Source organism: Mastacembelus armatus, chromosome 13, assembly GCF_900324485.2.
Source record: "Mastacembelus armatus chromosome 13, fMasArm1.2, whole genome shotgun sequence".
Classification (NCBI taxonomy): Eukaryota; Metazoa; Chordata; class Actinopteri; order Synbranchiformes; family Mastacembelidae; genus Mastacembelus; species Mastacembelus armatus.
In genome coordinates, this window is record NC_046645.1 from 25,568,046 (window position 1) to 25,595,028 (window position 26,983).

The following is a 26,983-nucleotide window of genomic DNA, read 5'->3' on the forward strand; positions in this document are numbered from 1 at the left end:
GTAAATTATCTCAGTACTTCTTCCACTTCTAATTATGATAATAGTATCAGCCAAAACAGATTTTCTGTAACAAGTACTTTTATTTGTGATACTTAAAAGTACACTTTGCTGATAATGGTTCTGTACTCATGAGATTGTAGATGCAGTACATTTTCTCGTCTTGCAGTATTTTTACAGGGGTACTGGTGGTTTTGCAGTGGGTACTTGTTGCAGCGCTGCAGTAGCGGCCGCGGCCTGTGGGGGTGCTACCGCTACACGCGGACCCTGTGTCGGACCCGGGTCCTCATACTGTGCTCTCTCTGCACCGCCTCCTGTGGTTGGGAAATCACAGGCTGGTGTCGCAACAGTGTCAGCGAGGAGGAGGAGCAGCGTCAACCGGAATCCACTCAGCCTGTACTTCCTACACGTACATGTACACACACACACACACACGCGTTCGAACTTGTGTTTTATCGCTTTTCTGCGGGTGTGACGCACATTGAGGAGCATAAAAAGGCGCAGCGCTCCTCGCAGTCCCTCGGACTAGAGTCCAGATGTGAGCAGCTGTCTGTCTTGGAGAAGCTGCAACACTCTCTTTAATGAGTTGATTAAACACTGGCGCTAACCCCGCTGGAGGACTCCCGGAGACCGGCCTGGTGCGCCGCCGTTATTCCTGGACATTTACAGCCGTGATCTCGCCTTGACACGGGGCCCTTAATCTTCAGAGGCGGTGGTCCCGGTGGTCCCGGTGCTGCGGAGCTTCCCGGAGGGCGACTGTATGTGAGTCAGCAGCGGGACGCGGTCACCCCACTTAAGTACACAATAAACTCCCGGGAGACCCCCCTACCAGTCCGCTAGGGTCCTAGACCCGCCACCCCTCCCATCCCCAGCTGTCCAGCCCCTACTGGTTCCTGCTGACCGAACAGACACCGAGGAGACGCCACGACCTCCTGTCCATGTAAGTCCCCCTCTGCTGGGTTTTCTTTTCCAATTCCCTGGTTTTGGCTCTGGAGTCTGGCTCAGACCGTGCTAAGTTTGTGGCGACAGCGCTCTGGTTTCTTTACGGGAAAGTGTTTTTTAGTGCGAGCACTGCCCCGGTACCGAGTCTCCGACATGTCCAAAAAACAGATGCGTGTCAGCTGTTCGCTCGTGGTCGGCGTCCCGCGGATCTTTCTACAAAATTTCCATTTTATCGTTGTGGCACTTTTCCCAGTCAGCATCTGCAAACCGAGAGCACAGATTCATGATTCATATGAATCATTCCGGGTTATTCTACATTTCGGCGCACATACCACTCCCCCAACTGCGCTAAAACCAGCGCAACTATAACTTTAACCAGCATCAATCGTTGTGTCAATAGTCCCATATACAGCGCAGGGAGCGGTAACGCACAATGAATGAAAACTGAACTGCTGCTTTCTCCATAATTTAAATGCCGAATTTCCTACAAGGGTAAAGATATTTGGGATTTATAAAGAGTTTAGTTTAGAATTAGCAAACTGGGAGAATGTTTTCAAATGGACATTTTTAAAAACAGTCTTGAAGGAGATTTTCTCCAGTAGCAGAGTCTGTGTCCTTTATCGACCCAATCTCATAATCAGATTATCGTTGGTTAGATCGGTTTGTGGACTCAGCAATGATCAGTGGAAATGTTCACCTGCCTCTTCATCATCATCATCCTCATCCTCATCCTGCTCCTTGCTTATCTGCAGCTGTGACAGACACAGACAGTGGAGCTTGTCAGTCTGATCCACATGAACTCAGCTTGTTATTGATCGGGGCTCTCTCCTGCAGCTCTGTAGCCTAAGTGGTCCCTGAGGGACGTCTGCTCACTGTCACTGGTTAACACCATCAGTTCTAAAAACAACAACAGGTGCTCATATGAAGCTGGAAAAAGGTTTTAGTCATGTCTATACTGGACATTCAAATCCTTCATGGAGAAAATCATCCTCTGTTCCAAGTAAAGGTCCTCCATTCAAAATGTTACTGCAGTAGAAGTACAAAAGTATCAGTAGAAGGAAAAGTAAAAGTATTCATTCTCCAGAACGGGTTTGGGGTCGTTCTGATTTCTTCACTGACGTGAACAGTTCAGTCCAGGGCTGAACCTCAGATGGTCCAAAGCAAAGAGGTGTAAAATCATTCAACGTAGATGTGGGAGATGTTTCTTCATCGGGACATTTGTGAATTACTGAGCGTGTCTGCTCTCATGGATAAACACACCTCTTCAGCGTTACCCTGCTGCCACAGGCCTCAGCTGCATTAAATGTCTAAAGTAAATTAGCGACGTCGAGTGTGTTGGTGCAGCCAAATGCTGCAGCATCCAGACCTGTGATGGTGTAAATGAGGGCTGCAGCTCTCACTGGGGAGGATGATACTTTATACAATATGATTTTCTTCACTGCACTGGAAACTGCTGAGCACTACAGAAAATGGGTAATCAACTACCCAGAATCCCCCTGGGGCAAGGGCAAGACAAGGGGGCTTCTCATCATCTCTATGCCTGTGGCAAACCGCTCTCTCCAGCTCCTGGACTCACACTGACTTTCAGAGCTCCTGCTTCTGTAAACCTCTGGTTCCCAGACTCATCCTTCTGTGGTTCAGGATGACACTAGGTAGATTCAGGTTAGAACCTGATTCTGGTTAGTTCCAGGTTCTGGTCAGGGTTAGGAGGATTGGTGATACATCAGTGTGTCTGTGTGTCTGTGTGTCTCTGTGTCTCTGTGTCTCTGTCTCTCTGTCTCTCTGTGTCTCTGTGTCTCTGGGTCTGTGTGATGGTCGGTCTTGTGGTTCTGGATGTCCCTCCTGGGATCCGCTAGCTCTGACTGACTGTCGACTGTGACGGTCTCTCTCTCTCCTTCATAACCTTCTTCTGTTTGAGGGTTCAGACATTCGTTGAGCTTTGACATGAATATGTCATTTATTTAAACCCTCCTCTGCAGCAGAGCATCAGATCTAAGTTTGGACCTGATCACAGACCAGCTTCTGTCTCAGCTGTCGGTCTGGACACAGTCACAATTAATGTTGGTTATAGATAAGAGTGTGGACCAGAACAGCAAAACAAACCTGACTGATGAGCAAAGCTCAGCACAGATCAGAACCGAGGGAGAGAGACCCTGGCACACACAGGTAGGAGGGCAGAGAGAGTGGTGGTCAAACCTGGTTACTGAAGCTTCGGCCACATCAACCCAGATGTTGTTGCATCAGATCTATGTTGCTTGTGTAGATTGTTTCCCGTGCTTTTGTTGTTCAGCCTGATTTATCATCATGCATTAAAAAGTAAACAAAACAAAATGCTAATGAATCAAATGCTAGTGAATTAACGGCTGCTCCATCTATCTGTAGGGCATCCTTCATCTCCACCCTCCTCTTCCTCTTCATGGTGGCGGCCAGCATCTCGCCAGCCATCAGTCAGTCCAGTGAACCAACAGGTAGGTGCCAGCTGTGCCAGGTAGGCTGTGATTGGAGGAGCCAGATCAGTGATCGCTGACAGGGACGTTCTACCTGAGAGACACAGCTTATACTGAACAACAACCACAACTGTTGATGTGCACTTTAAAGTCTTGAGGGCAGGTGGGGGTAGATGGATGTAAATTGAGAAGAGGAACAGATAGTGTCGGAGGAGAAACTGGGTGAATGCACCAACCAACTGCTGTGAAACTGTCACATAAATATTCTTAATGTCCCATAACGTGGCACTTTTTCACTGCCGTAATGTAATGGTCCAAAATGAAATGTACGAGCATCTGCGACAGCACCACAGTGTCCTCGCTTTTTCTGGTCTCTTGTTCTGAGTGAACCTGCAGCAGTAAGTGAAAAAACTGAGGCTTGTTGTGCCACCAAGTGATTTATTTCCCTTCATGGATTCATATCACAGTGATGAACAAAACAAAGGGGTCTGAGCAGCCAGAATCTGGAATCCTCCCTGCACCACCGGCCAAAACCAATAGCGTCCATCAGCGATGATGAATATGTTACGTTCTTATTAGATTAGGATGAGATTACAGTTATTGTTTACAGTAAAAGTCTAATTTAATCATGACTTTACACAAATTATTTTTCTGGTGAAATGAAACAATGACTGTGAGAATAAATTGGTCCTGCATGCAGAGGATGTGCAGCAGCGTGTTAGAGATGGACGGATAAGGTGGGAGGTAGACGGGGAGGGATGGGGCTGAAGGTATTTGTGTGGATGGATGGATAGTGAGGAGAAGGAGGATGGAGGGATGAGGCTGAAGGTATTTGATGGATGGATAGTGGGGTTTGGAGGAGGGGGATGGAGGGATGAGGCTGAAGGTATTTGTGTGGATGGATGGATGGATGGATAGTGGGGGATGGAGGAGGGGGATGGAGGGATGAGGCTGAAGGTATTTGTATGGATGGATGGATAGTGGGGGATGGAGGAGGGGGATGGAGGGATGAGGCTGAAGGTATTTGTATGGATGGATGGATAGTGGGGGATGGAGGAGGGGGATGGAGGGATGAGGCTGAAGGTATTTGTGTGGATGGATGGATGGGAGGGGGTGGAGGAGGAGGATGGCTGCTGGAGGAGGTTTTAATAGAAGGACTAATACTCTGGCTGAGAAAACCTGACAGGTCAATTACCAGCACACACATTACTCCACTATACTCTCCATTAATTCAGAACCCTGAGAACCAGTGGCCCTGAAACTGTCCTGCACTGTACTTTCTCAAACTGAGGCTCTGGATCCAAAACAGGATCCTGTGCCTGAGCTGATGACACAAGAATCCAGTGAATTTCGCATTTTATTTTCAAACTTTAGCTTAAAATTTGCTTTTTGTGTCACGATTCCAGATGTTTTGTTGTTGCAGTCTTTGTCCTCGTTATTATGGCTGCAACTGATAATTATTTGTTTATTGATCATTAATCGTTTAGTCTGTAAATGCAGTGACATATGAACTTGATTTCATGTTGCACGTTTTTTTTGACCAGCAGTCCACAGTCCTAAGGCTGCTGTTCCAGGCCTGTGACTGGCTCTCTTAGTAGGTTTGAGTTTTAGATGGTTCTAGTGGTTTTCTGTCACTAAAAGTATTTTCAGATGTTTGTGGCATTTGAGGAGAAGCTAAGGTGGTTTCAAAGATCTATGACAGTCTTGGTATCTTTGTGAAATTCCTAAAAAGTGTTTGGTGTGAGGGGGAGTCTTAAGGGACTTTTAAGAAAGGTTTAAGGAGCTGGTTCTTCCAGGTCCTGGAGTTGATTCAATGCCCAATGAGGTGATGTGGGTGGTTTTTCAGACTTCAAGGAAGACACTGTATTACAGACTCTGTAGTGGATCTTAAACCAGTATCAGATAGTGTATATGGTTGTAGAGCTCCTTGATTGAGAATTAGGATTTCTTCAAGGGGTTCCAAGAACTCTTGGGGTGGTTCTCTCAGCTCCTGGTAGTGTTTGGGGTTTTAAAGATCTCAGTATATATACATTTTTAATTTTTGCAGTAGTTTCAGTGACTGTCCTGGACACTGGTGTTGAATGATTAGTCTGATGAGGTGATGACCTACGGTCTGATGTTTCACACACACGGCCATCATGTTTGGAACATCCATTCTCGTTATCCTCCATGTTACTGACTCATCCATGAAAGATGAGGATCTAAAGACCTTTAGGATCTTCCTTGATTTGTTATTGTGCGTGTGTGTGTGTGTGCGTGTGTACGTGTGTGACTTTGTTGATTGAGCCTTAACTGAAACCATGAGCTGATCAAATTAATTGGTGGTAATTTTAAAGATCAGTTGAAGTCTTTTCTAATGTGATGACTTGAATATTTTCCTTTTATTCCAGGTCATTAGTGGGAAACCTTTCTCTCTGCTGGTAAATTATTTTGGCATGTACAATGAGCATAAGTACTTCAGTTCCCATGAGCCTCAGCAACACAATTCAGAGCTGTGATATGTATATTCAGTGATTCATAGCTGCTTTCAGTAATGTGAGAAAACAGACTTTTAATTTTACAAAGGTCAGACCACTAATCAGCACTTCACTGTGTCATAGGCTCCACAAACAGGAACCCGAAGTCCTGTTAAAAAGCAAAATGCCAGAAATGATTTCATTTGATTTTCTAAATACAATCCGTGAATTCTAAGCTGTGTTTTCACAGACTGGCACTGACTGTTGAGTATTTACACTTTATCACCTCTTCATAGCAGTAACTTCCGCTTCATGGGTATTATGAAGTCATCTCTGTATGATTTGCAGCTGCAGCAAGGCTCTCGACCGGCTCTTCCAACAGGTCTCATGCAACTGGAGTTTTGTTTGTTGTTGTTGTCGATATCAGGATATCAGTCAGGGCTCATCTGCTGAGTATGGCTGTTTGCTTGGGTGAGAGCAGGACTTTCAAAGGTATGTTAGGTCACTGTCAAGGCCCAGCAGATTTATGCTGACACAGCCTGGTAGTCTACATCAGCAGTGGGATGATCAACCAACCTTTGACACACTCATACTGACAGCTGATGTCTTCACATAGGCTCTCCATCACATTCAGAATGTGGCTTGATTCTGGTGATCAGTCATAGTCATCAGTCATCTCTGCAGGGTCAGTGTCCTGCCGATGCCACAGACCTGCAGTCGTTACATCAGCAGCAGGCTCCGAGGTTGGACCCTGGGATTTTCTTGCGTCAGACTCTTCACTTGGAAGTGTCTCTGTTTGTACATCAGACACTTTCAACAATTAGAACACTTGTTTATTGTTTCTTTACTCATTACTCTTAATATTTGTCTCATTTATTGTGAAGCCTTGTGACACCTGGTATTGGGGGTTCTATACATAAATTGTGCCTTTTAAAGAACATGTTAACAGAACATGTTTGGATTTATTCAGAAGACATCATCACTGATAATAAATCAGATGTTTGTTTCAGAGTTTTCCCACCATGACAAAAATAAATCAGTGCTTGGATATTTTCAGCATGAAGGTCAGGGTCAGAAAACTCTGGCTTCTGTCCAAAACCCTCAGCAAAATATCACACTCTGTCACATATATCTCACTTTGTGCAGCATTTTTACACTGAATGCCATAATTGTATTTATGCAGAAGCAGTGTAATCGGCTCTGAAGGCTGGCATCCCTTCTCTGCCTGATGTTGTTTGTTTGTTTAGAGTTTAGTGTTTAATGGAGCAGCTGCCCTCTGTGCTTCCATCCGTTAATGAGATGGAAGTGTAATAACGTTGTTCCCTTAACAAGGACAGTTAACACACCTAAACTCTGTTTGATTCTCACATAAAAACTCTAAATCAGAGATGGACCGGGCTCCTGGACCTGGCCCAGAGAGAGAGAGAGCTGGATCTATGCTGCTTTCTTCTTATACTTATGACGTTGTAAAACAGCTGCCACTTCCAAGCTCATCCAGCTGTAGATTCTCCATAACACAGTGAAATTAAAATTCACTGTACTTTTGTCAGAGCTGGAAGCAGTACTGCAGTACACTACTGTAAGAATACTCCACCACAAGTAAAAGTCCTGCATTTGGTACTGACCTACAGGAGAAAACTGGTGATTTTCTCTGTTTTTGTTGGTTTCCACAAATGTTAAACCAGCAAAAGACTAAACCTGCATTACAGCAAAGAAGTTCATGATGTCTATGATGTTATTCAGTCCAACTGGGACACTGGGAAACATCCAGAGGCTTTTTTCTCAACCTCCAAAAATATCTTATACCAGATAAATTTTTATTGGTTTTTGCCACTGACGCAGTGATTGATTTTAAATAAACCAGAATAAAAACTATTGATTCCTGTGGCAACAACATTTCCTGGATCTTCATTAGATCTGCTGCAAAGGGAAACTCACCAAGTCTTTAAATTTGATGCTTAAATGTGTCCATCAGAGACTACAGGCCCCTGGGCACAGACACAGAACACCTGAAGACCTGCTTTGCTCGCTTTCTACAGACTAATATCTACTGTGTGCACTGCACATTAGTGCATGTTAGCTGGCAGCCTAGAGAAAACTGGTGCAGTGAGGTCAGTGAATCAACACTTGTGTTGAAATTACTGTGTGTGAGAAGCACCGTGAATGTCAAGTGTCAGTTTTACTTTGAAGGATGCTGTCACTTTCAGAGTAACATCCTGCAGACGGTGGTTTTGTTACGTTAGAAGTTTCAGAGCAGATGGTGGTTTCAGCTGCAGGATCTTTCAGCTGTTTTATTTCATGACAAATGGTCACACACAGACTGTGTACTGTCTTTGAGTCTTCCTCGGGTGGGACCCTTGTGTTGTCCAAGTTTAAGCAAAGACCCACACATCATGAGACTGAACTTGGACTGCTGCTTCTCTCTGCAGTCATGCAATCTGTTTTTCCTTAAGTTTTCTAAGCAGCTTCCAAACACACGAGAAGAATTTCAGTCAGTGCATCACTAGGTGAAGTCTTATTTTGAAAGGTAACTGGTATCTCTGTTAGATAAATGTAGAGGAGGAAAAGTGCAATATTTGCCCAAAATAAGTATTTCAAAACTGTGCTGTAAAGTGCAGTACTTGTACTTTTCCTACACTGTTCTGTCTGATGATGGAACAGAGCAGTTTCTAATAGTCTCTAATTTGTCCGTTTATGTGCACAGCTGCCTGCTCACTGGGACCAGTGAGCTTCAGCATCTATTGCTTGGTTATGTTTGAATCCTTTTCAATGTCATCCCCGCACTTTTGTGCTTTTTATCGCCATGAGCATATACTCAAACTATTAAAATTTCCTGCATTTATTACAAGTCATAATTTTTCAGACTTTTATGCACCTTATGTTGTCAGAGAGGTAATTTCCAAAGTTTACAGCCGTTTGAAGTGATAAATTCAGCTGCTGAGGGTAGAGCTGACCCTCTAGTCCTGCCTCATCAAATGCCAGCAGAGCAAGTGTGCAGCATCTGTTACAACACAGCAGCTTTTGACACAAAGCCGAGACGACAAACCACAACACAGCACTTTGGTTGATTTTACAGTGAAGTGCAACTTTAATGTCAGCTTTAAGCTTTGACACTGAAATTCATTTTGTGTCCTGATGCAGCTGCAGCCAATGAGTAGACATTTTAGATGTTCAGGTTACACATGTGACTGCGTAGCCAGATATACATAACACAACAGTATTGGAACAGTGGGGCCAATTATTTTTGCTGTAGACTGAAAACATTTGGGTTTTCCCTCAACACACCTGTCAGTCACATGTTTCAATACTTTTGCTCACATGAAAAATGGTTTGGTTCAAACAAAAGGTGCAGTCTTCTAAGTTGTGTATCAGATCCAGATGTAAGCACCTAGAAATAAAAGCTGACATGTTGATCTCTTTTGGAGGGGAGTGTACATCACCTGCTATATATGACACAGACTCTGGGTTCAGTTAGTTCCATAGTGATTCTGATTCAGAACAAACTGATGAGGAGCAGAGCTCCTGCTGGACTCTAAATCACATTTCAGACGTTGGTGTTGAGGAGTCGTGTTAGTCTGAGCTATTGCTGTGACCTATACTGTGAGCTGCTTGAAAACAGCTGCTGGGACTGGATCTGCCAAGTTCTGTAGGCTGAGACGTCACAACACGATTTCTCTACGTGTGTGAGAGCAACACTGGCATCTCTAATTCACACCTGATTTACTGTGCATACCACATCAGAGGCTTTACTGCAGTAACAGATGAAATATCACAGAGTAAAGATCCTCTGTTCCAAATAAAAGTCCTGCATTTAAAATGTCACTGCAGTTAAAGTACAAGTGTACTGTATTTTGATGGATCCATCTGATTCTGAAAAGGAACTAAAGTTATCAGATAAATGTAGAGCAGGAAAAAGTACAAGGTTTGGCTCTGACATGTAGTGAAGTCCAAGGATGCACAACATAGAAATACTCAGGTAAAGTACTAATACTTCAGAGTTGTACTAAAATACAGTACTCGAGTAAATGCATTCTTCCTTTGCATCTCTGTCTGTCAGAGCCTATGTGTTATGATTGGGGGGAATTCAATGATGGGGCGGTGTCTGTGATCGAGGGAGAGGCCGGTTGGATGTCCTGCCCTCTTTTCTCCCACCCCTCCGTCTACAATTACACCTCCACCCAGAGCGCCGGACACAACCTGTTCTGGTACCGCCTCCCTGAGGGTCACGACCTGGAGCAGCCAATCACATACAGGTACATTAGATACACCCACCTCCTCAACCTTTTACCCCACCCAGGGCTGGTTACAAATATCATGTTTGAGATTACTTTTGACTTTTATTTCAACAATTCAGTATCACTTTTTAAAGTACACACTGACCTTGTGCACCTGTTGTCAGTCGATCATTCCCTTGTGGTCAGGTGCAGTATAGTCATAAGCCCCGCACCCTCCATGGTGCGACATGAACCAAACTAAAAATTCAAGTCCAACACATTTTCCCAAAGCTGATTCCTGTCATTCGAGGTATTATCACACTGATCTGTCAACAAGTGTCATTTCTAATCAGATTGTTTTTAACAAGTTATAAAAACAGCTCGATTTCAGATGATTGACAGCCTGATACTGTGGCTCCACCACTGGCCACTGCTGCTCAGAATCTGGTTGGAAAATGTGTGGGAAAAACAAGATGCCCCCCACGGGTGTATTCAGAGCTTTGGCTTCATGTCGTCCATCTTTATTTACAGTCTGTGGCCTGCATCTGGTTGGGCTGAAAAACACAGAGTCTCCGGCTGCTGCTTTAAATGTTTGGTGTCAGGCTCCAGCCAAGAAGCGTTGTAGACAAGACAAATGTGCTGAATCAGTGAAAAACTAATAGAAGCCATAATTCAGAAAGAGCTGATCTGTGTCCCCTCAGAGTGAGTGACAGCCGAGCCCTGGTTGGGTTTAACACAGGGTGAGGGTACGGGTGGGGGCTGAGGTCTCCTTCAGACCGAGGCCCTTTGAGAGTAAGTGAATGATGAAGCGTCCTCTAATGATTTCCCTTCCAGTGAGGATGTATGGTGTTGTGGAGGCAAGCGGCTCGATTAGCATCACTGAAGACATTAGAGTTTGTTCTAATGTCGTTCTAATTGAATCGTACCTGATTTACGTTGGTTCAGTCTCTGATGAATGATGATGATCCTCACCTGCAGCCTGCGGCTCAGCAAAGACAGAGAGAGACTGTGGCTACAGCCGGCCCACGCCACCGACTCTGGACAGTACATCTGCATGCTGCGGTAAGACCCAGACACCACACACAGCGGTGGGCGGGCAGATGGGGGTGGGGATTCCATTAGTTTCCAGCCTTGTTTGCTAGAGCTCCTTCTCCAGAGAAAACTGCCTGAGCAGTTTGTCTCCTGGATTGAATGTTGGGTGTTGGCTGTTCTAAAAGGTGACATTAGCTGTGCTGAAGCTGCAGGATCAGCCACTTCCACAGGATTTCACACTCAGACACTGACAACAGCACAGGATCAGGGTCAGCAGGCAACATGTCAGATACCAACGATACACACTGTCACGTCATCATAATGTGCGCTGTCGGCCGTGTCACCTCCTGTATGAAGCATGTGATGGGAAATATTGACTTGATAGAAAGTTTGAACACAACATCACATCTGCTGCGTTCATGGTGCAAAATGTTCTGATCATAATCAGCAGAGAGTGTGTTGTGTGTTCATGATGTCACTGTATGTGGGAGGGTCTGCAGAGGCTGTTTGACTGTGCAGCTCAGTGAGATAAACATGACGCTGACGACAAAACTCTATTTAATGTTTTCCATAATCACATGTAAACAGCTCATGCAGCCACTAACATTTAACATTCAACAGTTTGTCAGGTTGGGCTTTGGTTCTATAAAAACCTGAGGATCAGGACGTCAGTCACACATTCACAAGTCAAACTCAAAGAAAGTCTGACAGAAGTAGAAGTGATTTCACAGAAGATGTTGAGCTTGATCAGAGACTCTGGGCTGCAGGTGGTCCTGGATCAGACTCTTTACATACAATGAGCTGCGTCTGCTGCTCTCTCCGCTTCGATTCTCTATCTTAGCTGCTCGACACTTAATCAGCTAAAGTGGCTCTAGGAGCGTGTTAAAGGTCTGCTTCTGCTCAGATCGCAGGATGTCGATGCTAAATGCACGTTTAAATATGACCCGTCAGCTGGCCCCAGTCCAGACCTGCAGGTGACACAGGTCCACCATTTGCTAAGAGGAGGTCTGCAGGTCACAGAGAAGGAGAGTGCTGGATCAGTAGACAGCCAATTAAAATGCAGCTTGTGTTTACAGCTCGCTATGTGAAAGTCACACTGCAGGGGCAGAGTCATGTGACCAGTGAGGGGTCTCCTGCAGCAGCCGTGCAGTCTGGTCGCACATGGTGGGGCCGCACCTACTAGTTTTCATTATCCCTTTACCTGCCAGTTCTTTTCTTAATCAACCAGTTAAATGATTCATCTCTGATTGTTGTTACAGCGTCTGTATGTTTGTTTTGTGCAGCAAAGAAGTGGAGCACACAGACACACACACACGCACACACACATTTAAATCTTCGTTTTATTTTGCTCACACAGAGAAAAACGCAGTTTCAGCTCAGCCAGTATTTTTCAGTCCTTCAGATAAAAAAACAAATCATACGTGCATTCACTGAAATAACGACACATTTTAATTTGAAACACATTAAATAATTCCAGGTTATAAAAACCAAAAGACATGGTGGTATCTGGTGACTGGTGTTTTTGCTTGAAGAAATATTCAGTAATTTACTGTCAACATGAGAAGTTAACTGAGACCAGCCACATACAGCTACAGTGGTGTGAAGAAGTGTTGGCCTCCTTCCTGATTTCTTATGTTTTTGCACGTTTGTCACACTTTGTTTCAGATCATCAAACAAATTTAAATATTAGTCAAAGATAACACAAGTAAACACATCATGCAGTTTTTAAATGAAGGTTTTTATTATTAAGGGAAAACAAAATCCCAAACTACATGGCCCTGTGTGAAAAAGTGTTTGCCCCCTAAACCTAATAACTGGTCGGGCCACCCTTAGCAACAACAACTGAAATCAAGCGTTTGCGATAACTTGTAATGAGTCTGTTACAGCGCTGTGGAGGAATTTTGGCCCACTCATCTTTGCAGAATTGTTGTAATTCAGCCACATTGGAGGGTTTTCGAGCATGAACCGCCTTTTTAAGGTCATGCCACAGCATCTCAATCGGATTCAGGTCAGGACTTTGACTAGGCCACTACAAAGTCTTCATTTTGTTTTTCTTCAGCCATTCAGAGGTGAACTTGCTGGGGGGTTTTGGATCAGCTTGAGGTCACGAACAGATGTCCGGACATTCTCCTTCAGGATTTTTTGGTAGACAGCAGAATTCATGGTTCCATTTATCACAGCAAGTCTTCCAGGTCCTGAAGCAGCGAAACAGCCCCAGACCATCACACTACCACCACCATATTTTACTGTTGGTATGATGTCCTTTTTCTGAAATGCAGTGTTACTTTTACACCAGACGTAATGGGACACACACCTTCCAAAAAGTTCAACTTTTGTCTCGTCAGTCCACAGAGTATTTTCCCAAAAGTCTTGGGGATCATCAAGATGTTTTCTGGAAAAACTGAGATGAGCCTTTGTTGATGTTTCTTTTGCTCAGCAGTGGTTTTCGTCTTGGAACTGTGACGTGCAGTCCATTTTTGCCCAGTCTCTTTCTTATGGTGGAGTCATGAACAGTGACCTTAACTGAGGCAAGTGAGGCCTGCAGTTCTTTGGATGTTGTTGTGGGGTCTTTTGTGACCTCTTGGATGAGTCGTAGCTGTGCTCTCTGGGTAATTTTGGTCGGCCGGCCACTCCTGGGAAGGTTCTCCACTGTTCCATGTTTTCGCCATTTGTAGATAATGGCTCTCATTGTGGAAGATCTCAATTACTTTCTTTCTCATTTGTTTTTGAATTTCTTTGGCTCTTGGCATGATGTCTAGCTTTTGAGGATCTTTTGGTCTACTTCATTTTGTCAGGCAGGTCCTATTTAAATGATTTCTTGATTGTGAACAGGTGTGGCAGTAATCAGGTCTGGGTGAGGCTAGAGGAATTGAACTCAGGTGTGATAAACCCCAGTTATGTTATGTTTTAATTGGGGGGGGGGCACTTTTTCCACACAGGACCATGTAGTTTGGGATTTTGTCTAACCACAGTTATGTTATGTTATGTGAAATCAGGAAGGGGGCCAACACTTTTTCACACCACTGTATAAGATGAAATGAAATGAAATAACATAAAATAAAATAGTGTTGTTTGATGATAATCCTCAGCACATTAGCCTCTGACACCATCTTTGTTTCCTCCTCATGTGGGCAGCACCTGGTTTGAATATGCTGCACAAATGGTGAGGATGTTTTCAGAAATGATACCATGAAGCGATTGATTTCGTGATTGATTTATCAATAAACGTCATCCAAAGAAAAAACCTCACCTCAGCAGTCCCTGTACGAATGCAGCTTGAGACAAATGAAGCAGCTGTGGCTCCATGTGTATGTGCAAAAATGGTTCCTGTTTAGTCCTGAGTCTACAGATGTGAGTGTGTCTGGGCCACAGAGCAGGTTTAACATTCACTCACCTCAAACTGGCAGCAGCTGAGGAGGAGGTGCCTCAGAAACCACTATGAGCTGATAACGTCTCCCTGTGCTGCTTCTGCATCAGTGCTGCCCACTCTGACCTTCTTTTTCTTCCTGCGTGGTCACACGTCACATCCTGCTGCCTCAGGCTCGGCTGAGAAACAGGGACGTTGTCAGGACTGTCACTCAAAGTTATCTCATAAGGAAATGGTGTTTGTGGTTTGCTCTGCTGCACGTTGTCCAATCTGTTTTAGGTTTCCTCTCACCACTTCACTCACAAAGTCAAAAACTGTCTGTGCTGCAGCAACAAGTCATCCTGCAGTAAGATCGCCATGCGTCTCAAGGTGCTGCAGCATGATGAGGTGATCCAAGGCCCCAGCTGCCCGCCTCTGGCCACCGTGGCGCCCGCTCAGGTGGTGATCCCACAGCAGGAGGGGAAGATCCTAAACTGTCCAAACCTTCAGGATGCCACCAAGATGGCCGACAGCAAGCCGACCGTCACCTGGTACCATGTGAAAAAAGATGGCTTGGTAATTCAACAGTCCACCCATTAACACCAACACTGAGGTATGGTGGGCAAAAGTGTGTCCATCAGAACGTGTCAGACTAAGAAAAGCTCTGGTCCAACAACGATGAGGGCTTTAGTCATTAATCATCAGGTTTTTCATAAGGATCAAGGTCAGTCCTGACTGGGTTAGTGTTAGATCCCGATGGGCGGTAGGAGGTTTGGTGTTAGAAATGTGTTTCCTCACCTGTTACCTGCTGCTCTTTGTGTCTGATGTTATCAAGCTGAAGCTCAGTTCACAGCTTTCCCACCTTCTGTCTCAGACATGTGACAGGTACCCGTTCTGGAGCCCTAACCGACAGCAGAAAGAAGCCAGTCTGCAGGTCTACGTCATGATGGACTCATACCAGGGCTTATACTACTGCACAGTGCGGTACCTGAGGAGAGGCCAAGTGCTCAACTTCACCAGGAGCATCAACGTGACTGTAGTCTGTGAGACACTATATTACTGCTATTACATCTACTACTAGTACTACTACTACTATTACAACTGCTGACAGTACTACTGCTATTACTACTGCTGCTAAAGTACTGCTCCTACTATTGATGCTGCTGACAATACTACTGCTACTACTACTACTGCTGACAGTATTACTACTACTACTGTTTCTGACAGTACTGCTACTATTACTACTACTGCTGACAGTACTAGTACTACTACTACTGTTGCTGACAGTACTGCTATTACTACTACCACTGCTGCTGACAGTACTACTGCTACTACTACTACTACTGCTGACAGTACTACTGCTACTACTACTGCTGACAGTACTACTACTATTACTACTACTGCTGCTAAAGTACTGCTCCTACTATTGATCCTGCTGACAGTACTACTGCTGCTACTACTACTGCTGACAGTACTACTGCTACTACTACTGCTGACAGTACTACTACTATTACTACTACTGCTAAAGTACTGCTCCTACTATTGATCCTGCTGACAGTACTACTGCTGCTACTACTGTTGCTGACAGTACTGCTACTATTACTACTACTGCTGACAGTACTACTACTGTTGATGACAGTACTGCTACTATTACTACTACTACTACTGCTGGTAGTACTACTACTACTGTTGCTGACAGTACTGCTATTACTACTACTACTACTGCTGACAGTACCACTACTATCACTACTGCTGCTGACAGTACTGCTACAACTACTGCTGCTGACAGTACTACTGCTATTACTACTGCTGCTAAAGTACTGCTCCTACTATTGATGCTGCTGACAGTACTGCAACTACTACTACTGCTGCTGACAGCACTGCAACTACTACTACTGCTGCTGACAGTACTACTGCTACTACTACTATTGCTGACAGTACTACTACTACTGCTACTGCTGCTGACAGTTCTCCTACTGCTGACAGTACTACTACTGCTACTGCTGCTGACAGTGCTACTACTGATACTGCTGACAGTACTAGTACTACTACTACTACTACTACTACTGCTGCTGCTCACAGTGCCACTCCTACTGCTGACAGTACTAATGCTACTACTACTGCTGCTGACAGTACTATTGCTACTACTACTACTGCTGACAGTACTACTGCTACTACTACTACTATAACTGCTACTGCTGACAGTACTACTGCTATTACTACTGTTGCTAAAGTACTGCTCCTACTATTACTGATGCTGCTGACAGTACTACGGCTACTACTAATTCTACTACTGCTGACAGTACTACTGCTGCCACTACTGCCTGCAATACTACTGCTACTTTTACCAATACTGCTGACAGTACTACTGCTGCTACTACTACTGCTGGCAATACTACTGCTACTTTTACTACTACTGCTAACAGTACTACTACTACTACTGCTGACAATACTACTTCTACTACTTCTGGCAGTACTACTGCTACTTCCACTACTGCTGCTGGCAATACTACTGCTACTGCAGTATTACTGCTCACACTAACTATAACTGTGTTCTGCTTCCTTTGCCCAGATCCGTCCTCAGTGCCCAAAGAACCGAGCATCCTAAACCCGACCTGGGACCAGGTGTTCACTGTCAAACGGGGTGAGTCAGCACACTGAACACTGCACGTTTGTGATGTGATGCAGAGGTAAACAGGTGAAACATTAAATGTGGAGGGAAACGAGGTAGAGGTCCTGAGTGTCCCTGATCTCCTTCCCTTACTGTCACCTGTGTCCTCTTCCTCATTGGCCCATGTGTGTTTACACCTGTCAGGTTTTCATCTGAACCTTTGTCAAGTCATCTTGTGTTCCCTGTAGCCTCAGCCATTTTCTTCCCAGTGTTTTAGTTTCCTTGTGCTTTCCTGTGTCCCCTGTCTGTTTCAGTCCTAGCTCAATTTTGGACTGCCACGTGTCTTTTCCCTGGATCCTACTGCAGGGTTGGACCCTTATTTCTGGACTCTGAACAGTTTCTGCATTCTGCCCCTTGTTTATTCCTGCTGCATTATTTTCCTCCTGCACTTGGTTTTCTCCTGCTTGATTCTGTCTGGACTCCAGGGAGACTTATTGTCCTGGTTATTTTAATCAGAACACTTCAATTAGTGGACATTAGATCAGCTGCAGCTGAAAGAACAGCACCTTGTGGCAAACAGATCTGTCAGACTTCTGCTGCGGACGACTCTGGAGTCCAGTTCTAGTCATGTTCTTTGATTAAGACAAGGATTTCCAGGGGTGCACTTTTAAAAGTAGCAGTTGTTCCAGCAGCATGAACAGTAGCTCCCCCTTGACTGAGCAGGGCATTATGGGGGTGCTGTGCTGTATGTATATGAGGATGCAGGCTCATTGATCAGTACAGATGACAGCCAGAGGTTGTTGTCACGATGATGGAGTGGATCAGCAGAACCGATCAATGCAGTATTTTATTATTGATCAGAATTAGGAAGACAGGAAGACAAACATGGCACTTTGATCCACTTAAACTACAGCACAGTGAAGTGACACTGTCTGAACAACAAACAGGGAGCTTTGTCTTCAAACTGGGCTTTGAGGGAGACTTTGCTGGTTTCCAACCAGATCCCAGATGTCTGGTGGAACTTTACTTTTCTTGCACAGAAGCAATTCAGTTCAATTCAATTCAATTCAATTCAATTCAGTTTTATTTGTATAGCGCCAAATCACAATACAAATCATCTCAAGGCACTTTACAAAAACAAAAAACCCAACAAATCCCTTATGAGCAAGCACTTGGCGACAGTGGAGAGGGAAAACTCCCTTTAACGGAAGAAAAAACCTCCAGCAGAACCAGGCTCAGTTTGGGCGGCCATCTGCGTTGATCAGTGGGGGTGAGTGGCTAGAGGAGAGAGAAAAGAACAGCAACAATAAACAACAAATAGACACTGCAAGTTGGTGGGGCCAGTAACTGCACATCAGCAATATACAGCTCCAGGACCAGGGACACCTGAAGAAGGTACAGAGAGAGAGAGGACAGAGAGGGAGAGAGCACAAACTAGGGGAGAGAGAGAGCACAAGGTTAGTGACATTCAATGGTGGAATATACATGTGAGGGGGGAGGAGAGGAAGAGAGGGGAGGGGAAGGGGATCTCAGTGCACCAATGGTCCTCAGGTCTAGGCCTATAGCAGCATAACTAAGGGATGGTTCAGGGTTACCTGAAGCCAGCCCTAACGATACGCTTTGTCAAAGAGGAAGGTTTTAAGTCTAGCTTTAAAAGTACAGAGAGTGTCTGCCTCCTGAACCCAGGCTGGGAGCTGGTTCCACAGGAGAGGAGCTTGATAGCTAAAGGCTCTGCCTCCCATTCTGCTTTTGGAAACTCTGGGAACCACAAGTAGACCTGCACTGTGAGAGCGAAGTGGTCTATTGGGATAGTATGGTACTATGAGGTCTTTAAGGTATGAAGGAGCTTGATCATGAAGGGATTTGTATGTGAGAAGGATTTTAAATTCTATTCTATATTTTACAGGGAGCCAATGAAGAGAAGCTAATACAGGAGAAATATGATCTCTCTTGCTAGTTCCTGTCAGGACTCTGGCTGCAGCATTCTGGATTAACTGGAGGCTTTTTATGGAGATATTGGGACATCCAGATAGTAATGAGTTTTCACAGTAGTGCTGGAGGCCAGGGCTATGCCATCTAAAGTAGCTATAATTTCAGCAAAGCAGGAAACTGGTTCATTAAGCTGAAGTCACTGTGGATGCAGGATATTATAGTACATAGCTATAATAAAGTTATATTATGATGCTGATGTGTTCAGTGTCAACATCATATTATATGAGGAGATGCAGTGTGAGTAAGGAAGGAGTTCTGACTGTTTTACAAAGCAAAGACTGAAACCATGAATGGGCAAAATAATCAGCAGATGAAGGCAAGGCAAGTTTATTTATATAGCACAATTCATACACAGAGTAATTCAAAGTGCTTTACAGAAATAAAAGACAGGTTAAAAATACATAAGCAAGAATAAAAAATAAAAAGGCATGCCACCACTTTGTCACCATATTTGCCCCTTATGATATCGACTATCGGACCACGCTGACCCATATTTGTGGGTCCCCTACTTTCAGTTTGTCCCATCCCTGATGGACTAAAAGTATCTCAACACAGACTATCTGCGGAGACGATCCTGAGTCCCGGACTCTTACATCTAGGTTCGAGTAGACTACAGCTGGAGGTTCCAAACCCTTTTTAAGTCTACAGCTGTTTAGACCAGTATTCTAAGGATAACACTAAAGCGCCTGGGTTCCTAACCCCTGAGTCCCTGACCCAATTGGCTTTAGATCAAAGGTTCCTAACCTAATCAACTTAGAGTACTGACCATGAGTCCGATTGTCTCCCCCAACTGGACAAAAGTAGTGACAAAACAGTTTGTAAAAATAAAAAATAAAAAGTTAACATTAATTTAAAATTAATATTAGAGGAAACTGAGTGCAGATAGGTCGGTTTGGATAAAACGCTGTCAGGTCTAGTCAGGTCATATGTTATATGCCACACTAAAAAGAAAGGTTTTTAGCTTGAACTTAAACATTGCCAGAGATGAGGCTTGTCTAACATCATCAGGAAGACTATTCCAGGTTTTAGCTGCATAAAACTGAAACGCTGCCAGGTTTTAGCTGCATAAAACTGAAACGCTGCTTCTCCCTGTTTAGTCCTGACTCTGGGCACAAGCAGAAGGCCTGTCCCTGATGTTCTCAGAGTTCAAGATGGTTCATATGGCATCAGCATGTCAGAGATGTAATGTGGTGCTGAGCCATGAAGAGACTTATACAAAAGCAGTGCTGTTTTGAAGTCTATTCTCTGAGAGACAGGAAGCCAGTGCAGAGATCTGAGAACAGGAGTAATATGGTTGTACTTCCTGGTTCTAGTCAGGACCCGAGCAGCAGTGTTCTGAATGTACCGTAGCTGCCTTTCAGCTCGTTTTGAGAGCTCCATGAACAGGCCGTTACAGTAATCTAACCTGCTAGAGATAAAAGCATGGATGAGTCTTTCCAAGTCTGGTTTAGACATGATCCCTTTGATTCTGGCAATGTTTTTGAGATGATAAAATGCTGACGATGTTATTGATTTAATGTGGCTGTTAAAATTCAAGTCTGAGTCCATGATTACCCCTAGATTTCTAACTTGATTTTTAAATTTTAGAGAAAGAGACTCGAGGTGACTGCTGACACTTTCTCTTTGTTTCTGAGGCCCAAAGATGATTATTTCAGTCTTGTCACTATTTATTTGGAGAGAGTTGTTTTGCATCCACAGAGTGATCTGTTCAATACAGCTGCACAGTGAATCGGCTGGTCCATATTCACCAGCTGTGAGTGAAATGTAAATCTGAGTGTAATCTGCATAGTTATGGTAGGACACATTATTGCTGCGTATTAACTGGCCTAAAGGAAACATGTAAAGATTGAACAAAAGGGGTCCCAAGATGGACCCTTGGGGGACCCCACATGTCAACACCATTTGGTCTGAGACACAGTTACCAACTTCAATGAAATACTTCCTGTCTTCAAGATAGGACTTAAACCATTTAAGGGCAGTACCAGAGATGCCTATCCAGTCCTCTAACCTTTGTAACAGGATCACATGGTCCACTGTGTCAAAAGCAGCACTTAGATCCAGCAGTACTAAGACAGAGACTCTGCCAGCGTCGGTGTTCAGATGAATGTCATTTGTCACCTTGATGAGTGCAGTTTCAGTGTTGTGATGGGGCCTAAATCCTGACTGAAAATCATCAAAGCAGTTGTTTAGCATGAGAAAGTCAGTAAGTTGTTGGTAAACAACTTTTTCAATGATTTTGCCTAAAAACGGCAGGTTTGATATGGGCCGGTAGTTGTTCAGTACCATGCCATCGAGACTGCTCTTCTTCAGGAGAGGCTTGATGACAGCAATTTTCAAGGCCCTTGAGTTCCAGACTGTAATGAGTTATTAACTAATTGAGTGAGTTGTGGTAACAAACTGCTTAGTACTGATTTCAGAAATTAGTGGGTAAAATATCAAGGCAACAGGTGGATGAGCTCAGACTTGAGATGGTCTCTTCAACTGTTATGTCATTTACTGGTGTAAAGTGTTTCAGTTCTACCAAGTGTTTCCTGGATGGCTGCAGAGTTGGTATCTGCCTTGTCCAATTTATTGTTTGCTTAATACCCTGAATCTTGTCATTAAAAAATAATGCAAATTCATTACATTTAGATTAGTTCCAGTGGCAATGGAGATGGAGGGTTTGTTAACCTACTCACTGTAGCAAACAGGACACGTGAGTTGTTACTACTGTTGTTGATGATTTCAGAAAAATACATTTCTCTCTTTCTACGTAGAGTTTCATTGAACACACACAACGTGTGCTTATAAATGTCATAATGAACCTGGAGCTTTGATTTACACCATCTTTGTTCGGCCTTCCGGCACCCCCTTTTCTGTGCCCTGACCGAGTCATCATTTCTCCCCGGTGGCTTTTGCCTGTTCCTGATTAATTTATCCTTAACAGGAGCAATCACATCGATGACATTTAGAACACTTGAAGTATATGAATTCAACAAATCTTCAACATGAGAGAAAGTGGAATGATGAATCAATCATGTTAGTTTGAGCCTGATGTAAAACACTTTAAATAACAGCTCTACCAAACTAATGCATCAGTAATAATCCACTGATATCACTGGTAACAGAACAACACTCACAGTAACACTGAGTACTTTTACTTCTAATACTTTAGTACATTTGCCTGATTAGACCTGTTTAACTGAGCAGCAGTTTCAGTGCAGGATTTCTGCTGTTGTGGTTTGACTTGAGGAAAGTGACATACTATATATAACTGGCCCTTAAACAAGGAGCCTGGTGAACAGTTTTCTGTCTCAGCCACAGTATTTGGTGTTTTGTCGATAACTATCACCTAACATTGTCCATTGTATCTGGATGGGGAGTTGTATCTCTCTGTTCCAGCAGCTCCACCCTGTGTTTTCCATCTTTATGCTGCTTCCAGCAGCTGCTCCACCTGCAGTTGAGACTCTGGGCCCATAAAGCAGCTGTGGCAGTGATGGAGAGGCTGCACTGCCTCTGCCAACAACTTCTTTTAAATTGGTTTTTCCTGAGAGCGGCTCACAGGAGATTCAACATTCAGAAAGTTAATCGTCCGCACAGAATCAGCAGAGGCTGCAGGAGCTCGACTCATAAAACAGAACAAATCTTTAACAACACACCCGTTCTGCACAAACACACACACTGTACGCCATGTCCAAGGACACTTAAAATCAAAATAACAAAACAACCACACAGTTGCTTAAAACAACTACAAAGATACAGAAAACAACCACACAGATGAGTAAAACAACCACAAAGATACACAAAACAACCACACAGATGCTTAAAACCACAAAGATACACGAAACAACCACACAGACGCTTAAAACAACCACAAAGATACACGAAACAACCACACAGATGCTTAAAACCACAAAGATACATGAAACAACCACACAGATGCTTAAAACCACAAAGATACACGAAACAACCACACAGACGCTTAAAACAACCACAAAGATACACGAAACAACCACACAGATGCTTAAAACCACAAAGATACACGAAACAACCACACAGATGCTTAAAACCACAAAGATACACGAAACAACCACACAGACGCTTAAAACAACCACAAAGATACACGAAACAACCACACAGATGCTTAAAACCACAAAGATACACGAAACAACCACACAGATGCTTAAAACAACCACAAAGATACACGAAACAACCACACAGATGCTTAAAACCACAAAGATACACGAAACAACCACACAGATGCTTAAAACCACAAAGATACACGAAACAACCACACAGACGCTTAAAACAACCACAAAGATACACGAAACAACCACACAGATGCTTAAAACCACAAAGATACACGAAACAACCACACAGATGCTTAAAACAACCACAAAGATACACGAAACAACCACACAGATGCTTAAAACCACAAAGATACACGAAACAACCACACAGACGCTTAAAACAACCACAAAGATACACGAAACAACCACACAGATGCTTAAAACCACAAAGATACACGAAACAACCACACAGATGCTTAAAACAACCACACAGACACTTACAACAACCACACAGACACTTAAAACAACCACACAGACACTTAAAAGAAAAAAAAATACAAAAATACATAAAACAACCAGAGATGCAAGCAATCACTAACAGACTAAAAATGACCACAAAGAGAAAAAGAAGAGCTTCTTAAAGAACTCTTTTTAAAATGGTAGTGTACGCTCGGAGCAAAACAAATAGCTGACATAGTAAAACACCAGGTTGTGTGTTTTATCATCGGGATTTTTTCAAATAGAGCGAAGATCAGCGTTTATGGTCCTAAAACAACAATAACAAATTTGAAGACTTCTGCTGAAGTTTGTACCTGAGTCTGAACTTTGTTACAACCAAGTAGTGTCAGCAGCAATTCCAACTTCAAGTGAACGCAGCATGAAAAGCTTTTGCCATAACTTGTGTTGTGCAACCTGTTTCAACACATTTCCTATTTTAGATTTTAATTACATTAAAGTTACACCCATCTCACTTCCTGCACTTTAACACAGCAAAGCATTTGTTTGGTGATAATCAAAGTCCACTGCTCTCTGTAGTTTGTCAAGTAAACATGATGTATGGGGCATCTGTTGGGGACTGCTTTCAGCAGCCTATGAATCCACAGTTGGACAATGTATCTGGGTCAAAGCTCGTATAGTGGCAGTTCATCATCTTTTTATGAGACTTTAATGAATTTAATGTGGTTCACACACACAACACTGTGACACTGTTTGACTGGAACAATGATTCTGCCTCAGACACAAAGGTGCGCCTGGTGTGCCGAGGTCTGTTCCCCTACCTGAACTCTTCGTGGGAGATTTGGTGGACGGTTGATGGGAAGACACTGGATAAACTTACTGATCATCGATTCTCCAAAGTCAACAGGTAGAAAGAAAACACCTCCAGTGTAGGAGTTTATCTGAAAAGGTGACACAGTTTTAAATGATTCAGTAAATACACAGGAGTCTGGCTGATGCAGTACCGTCATGCAGCACAGCAGTTTAAACAAGGAAATGACTGAATGTGAAATCTGTCTTTAATATTAAATGAAGAGTAAATTTAATACTTGAAAGTTGGACACAAGTCGGACTTACCCCAAAGAATTAGGACTGAAGTCTGTGTTTGTGAGACAAAAATAGTTTGAAGTATTTTTGAAAGAAAATAAGTGTGAGAATCTTGACAGAATAAGGTGGAAGCTGCTTGAGATTGAACCAAAACCTGATTCCTTACTGGAGAAAATTCAGGATTTTTCACTACGTTTCAATACAAATAAGAGTCTTAAATATATGTATGTGTGTGTTTACGCAGACAGGTGAAGTACGACTATGGAGACCGGATAGAGGAGAGCGTGCTGCTGATCCAGGACTTCCAGGCTGAAGACCTGAGCAGAGAGTACAACTGCTCTGTGAGGAACGACAGAGGCTTCGAGACCCGCAGGGCTCAGCTGAAGGAGGAGGGTGAGCAGCTTCTCCTCATCTGACTTTCTGCACATTCCCGTCTCAGCGGACATACTCATAGATACTAGTCAGTCTCATCCCTGAGGTGGAAGCTTATACTCAGCACTTCCTGCTGATATTTCACATTAAAAGTCAACCGCAGCAGTCCATGATTCTGTAGCCACTAAAAGGATGATGACCTTTAGTGTGAAACCTCTGCAGAAACAGAGGTGGAAAATACAGAAAGCAGTGCTATCTAATATTGTACTGTCGTGTCAGTGTCGCTGCCATCGGTGGAGCTGGGCTGTGGCCTCGGCGTGACTCTGCTCCTCATGCTGCTCCTCTTCGTGCTTTATCACGTCTTCTGGCTGGAGCTGCTGCTGCTCTATCGCTCCTGGTTTGGCACCGACGAGCGACACACAGGTAAGCACCATGTGATGCTCGACCTGCCGCCTGCAGGCATCTTCCTCCAAAACTTCCAGTCTGTCAATTCTCAGATTCATGCTGGGATTTTGTAAATCTAGGTGGTGATAATTGGCTGAGGATTCACATCACATGGTTGTTTTTTGTGTACCACATTTTCCTGTCAGCTGGTGTCAACAGGTTCACATTCTGAAACACATCAGCTTGGAAAAAAACAACTAATAAAAGTGTTGTGTTGTTTTTGCCAGAAACGTGAAATTTCTGACCTCCCACCACCCGTTTTTATGTCCTGATATTAATTTTCTTCAGTTTGATGCTGATCTCGTCAGTCTGGCTGCAGTTGGAGCATTTAGATTATTAAACCTGTGGAGGACAGAGTGTAACGCCCTCTGTTTGCTGTCAGATTTATTCAGTCAGCGCTAAAAACAGGACAGTGTGGAAAAGCTACTCTGGCAAAATATCACTGGAGCTGGATGCCAGTAAAGTTTACTCTTGTTGGAGCTCAGCTCTCCTATTGGGGCTTTCAGGGACGCTCTAACATCAGAGTTAAGAGTCAGACGAAATGATGTCGCACAAAAAAATAATCTACTCGCATTTTTGTCATATCCTGTAGAAAATACGCACACATTATTATCTTGCAAAATTCTTAAGTGTTATTAAGTGTTGTGTTGTTCTCTTGAGATAAGATCATTGGTTTTTCCTCAGAGTCAAAAGTAAAATGACTTTTATCTTCATCATGACACAAACATGTTGGTTTCTTGAGAGAAAGGTCAGGGAACTTGTAATCAACCTGTGTGTGTGTGTGTGTGTCTGTGCGTGTCTGGGCGTGTGTAGATGATAAGGAGTATGACGTGTACATCTCGTATGCGAGGAACAGTGAGGAGGAGCAGTTTGTTCTGTCGACCCTGCGCCGAGTCCTGGAGAATGAGCTCGGATACTCAGTGTGTATTTTTGACCGAGACAGTCTGCCAGGAGGGAGTGAGTATGCACAAGTACTGCAGTACTCACACTACTACTGCTGCTGGATACCACAGACCGACTGCAGACACTGTGATTCTGAAATAAAAAAAAATAAAGTACTGCAAAGTTTTAATACAGTACAACACATACTGATACAACAGCATGGTACACATACACTGCAGTATAATACATAGTGATACTCTAATGCAGACCAATACAATTGTGCAATCAATATAACATACTGTAGCATCTTACAGTACGCAGTCTGATAAAATTACCCAGTATTACAGTTAACCCTGATACTACTGACCTACTAGTACTACTGCTAGCATTCTTGCTATTTCTACTTCCATACCTGTAGTACTTTTGCTACAGCTGCTACTTTACCATTGCTTTTACTACAATTATTTCAGTACCAGTACTACTGCCAGTTGTTTAGGCACTGGTAACATTACCCCTCCTGCTATTATTCCTACTACAAGGACTATTAGTATTTTTGCTCTTATTACTACTGTTGTTGCTGATCTTTCTCTTACTGCTTCTTTCACCCCTGGTACTACAGTAGTTGGTAGTTTATTACTTCTACTAAACTACTGTCAG

The 26,983-nt window shown here is 43.6% G+C and overlaps 1 protein-coding gene across 2 annotated transcripts in view; it reads left to right on the forward strand.

Annotated features, from left to right (window-relative positions):
- Positions 1–312: 312 nt before the first annotated feature.
- LOC113142349 (interleukin-1 receptor accessory protein-like) overlaps positions 313–26,983 on the forward strand; it is a 28,501-nt gene continuing 1,830 nt past the window's right edge. Inside the window, exons 1-11 of one of the 2 annotated variants that reach the window (XM_026327357.2) lie at positions 313–937; positions 3,322–3,407; positions 9,900–10,095; positions 11,035–11,118; positions 14,785–15,010; positions 15,309–15,477; positions 17,007–17,078; positions 24,323–24,449; positions 24,873–25,021; positions 25,280–25,423; positions 26,258–26,401. In XM_026327357.2, the coding sequence (XP_026183142.1) occupies positions 936–937; positions 3,322–3,407; positions 9,900–10,095; positions 11,035–11,118; positions 14,785–15,010; positions 15,309–15,477; positions 17,007–17,078; positions 24,323–24,449; positions 24,873–25,021; positions 25,280–25,423; positions 26,258–26,401 (1,399 nt within the window). In that variant the 5' untranslated portion in view covers positions 313–935. Of the gene's footprint in view, positions 938–3,321; positions 3,408–9,899; positions 10,096–11,001; positions 11,119–14,784; positions 15,011–15,308; positions 15,478–17,006; positions 17,079–24,322; positions 24,450–24,872; positions 25,022–25,279; positions 25,424–26,257; positions 26,402–26,983 lie in introns of those variants that run through there. The other variant, XM_026327365.1, reaches the window with a different exon arrangement.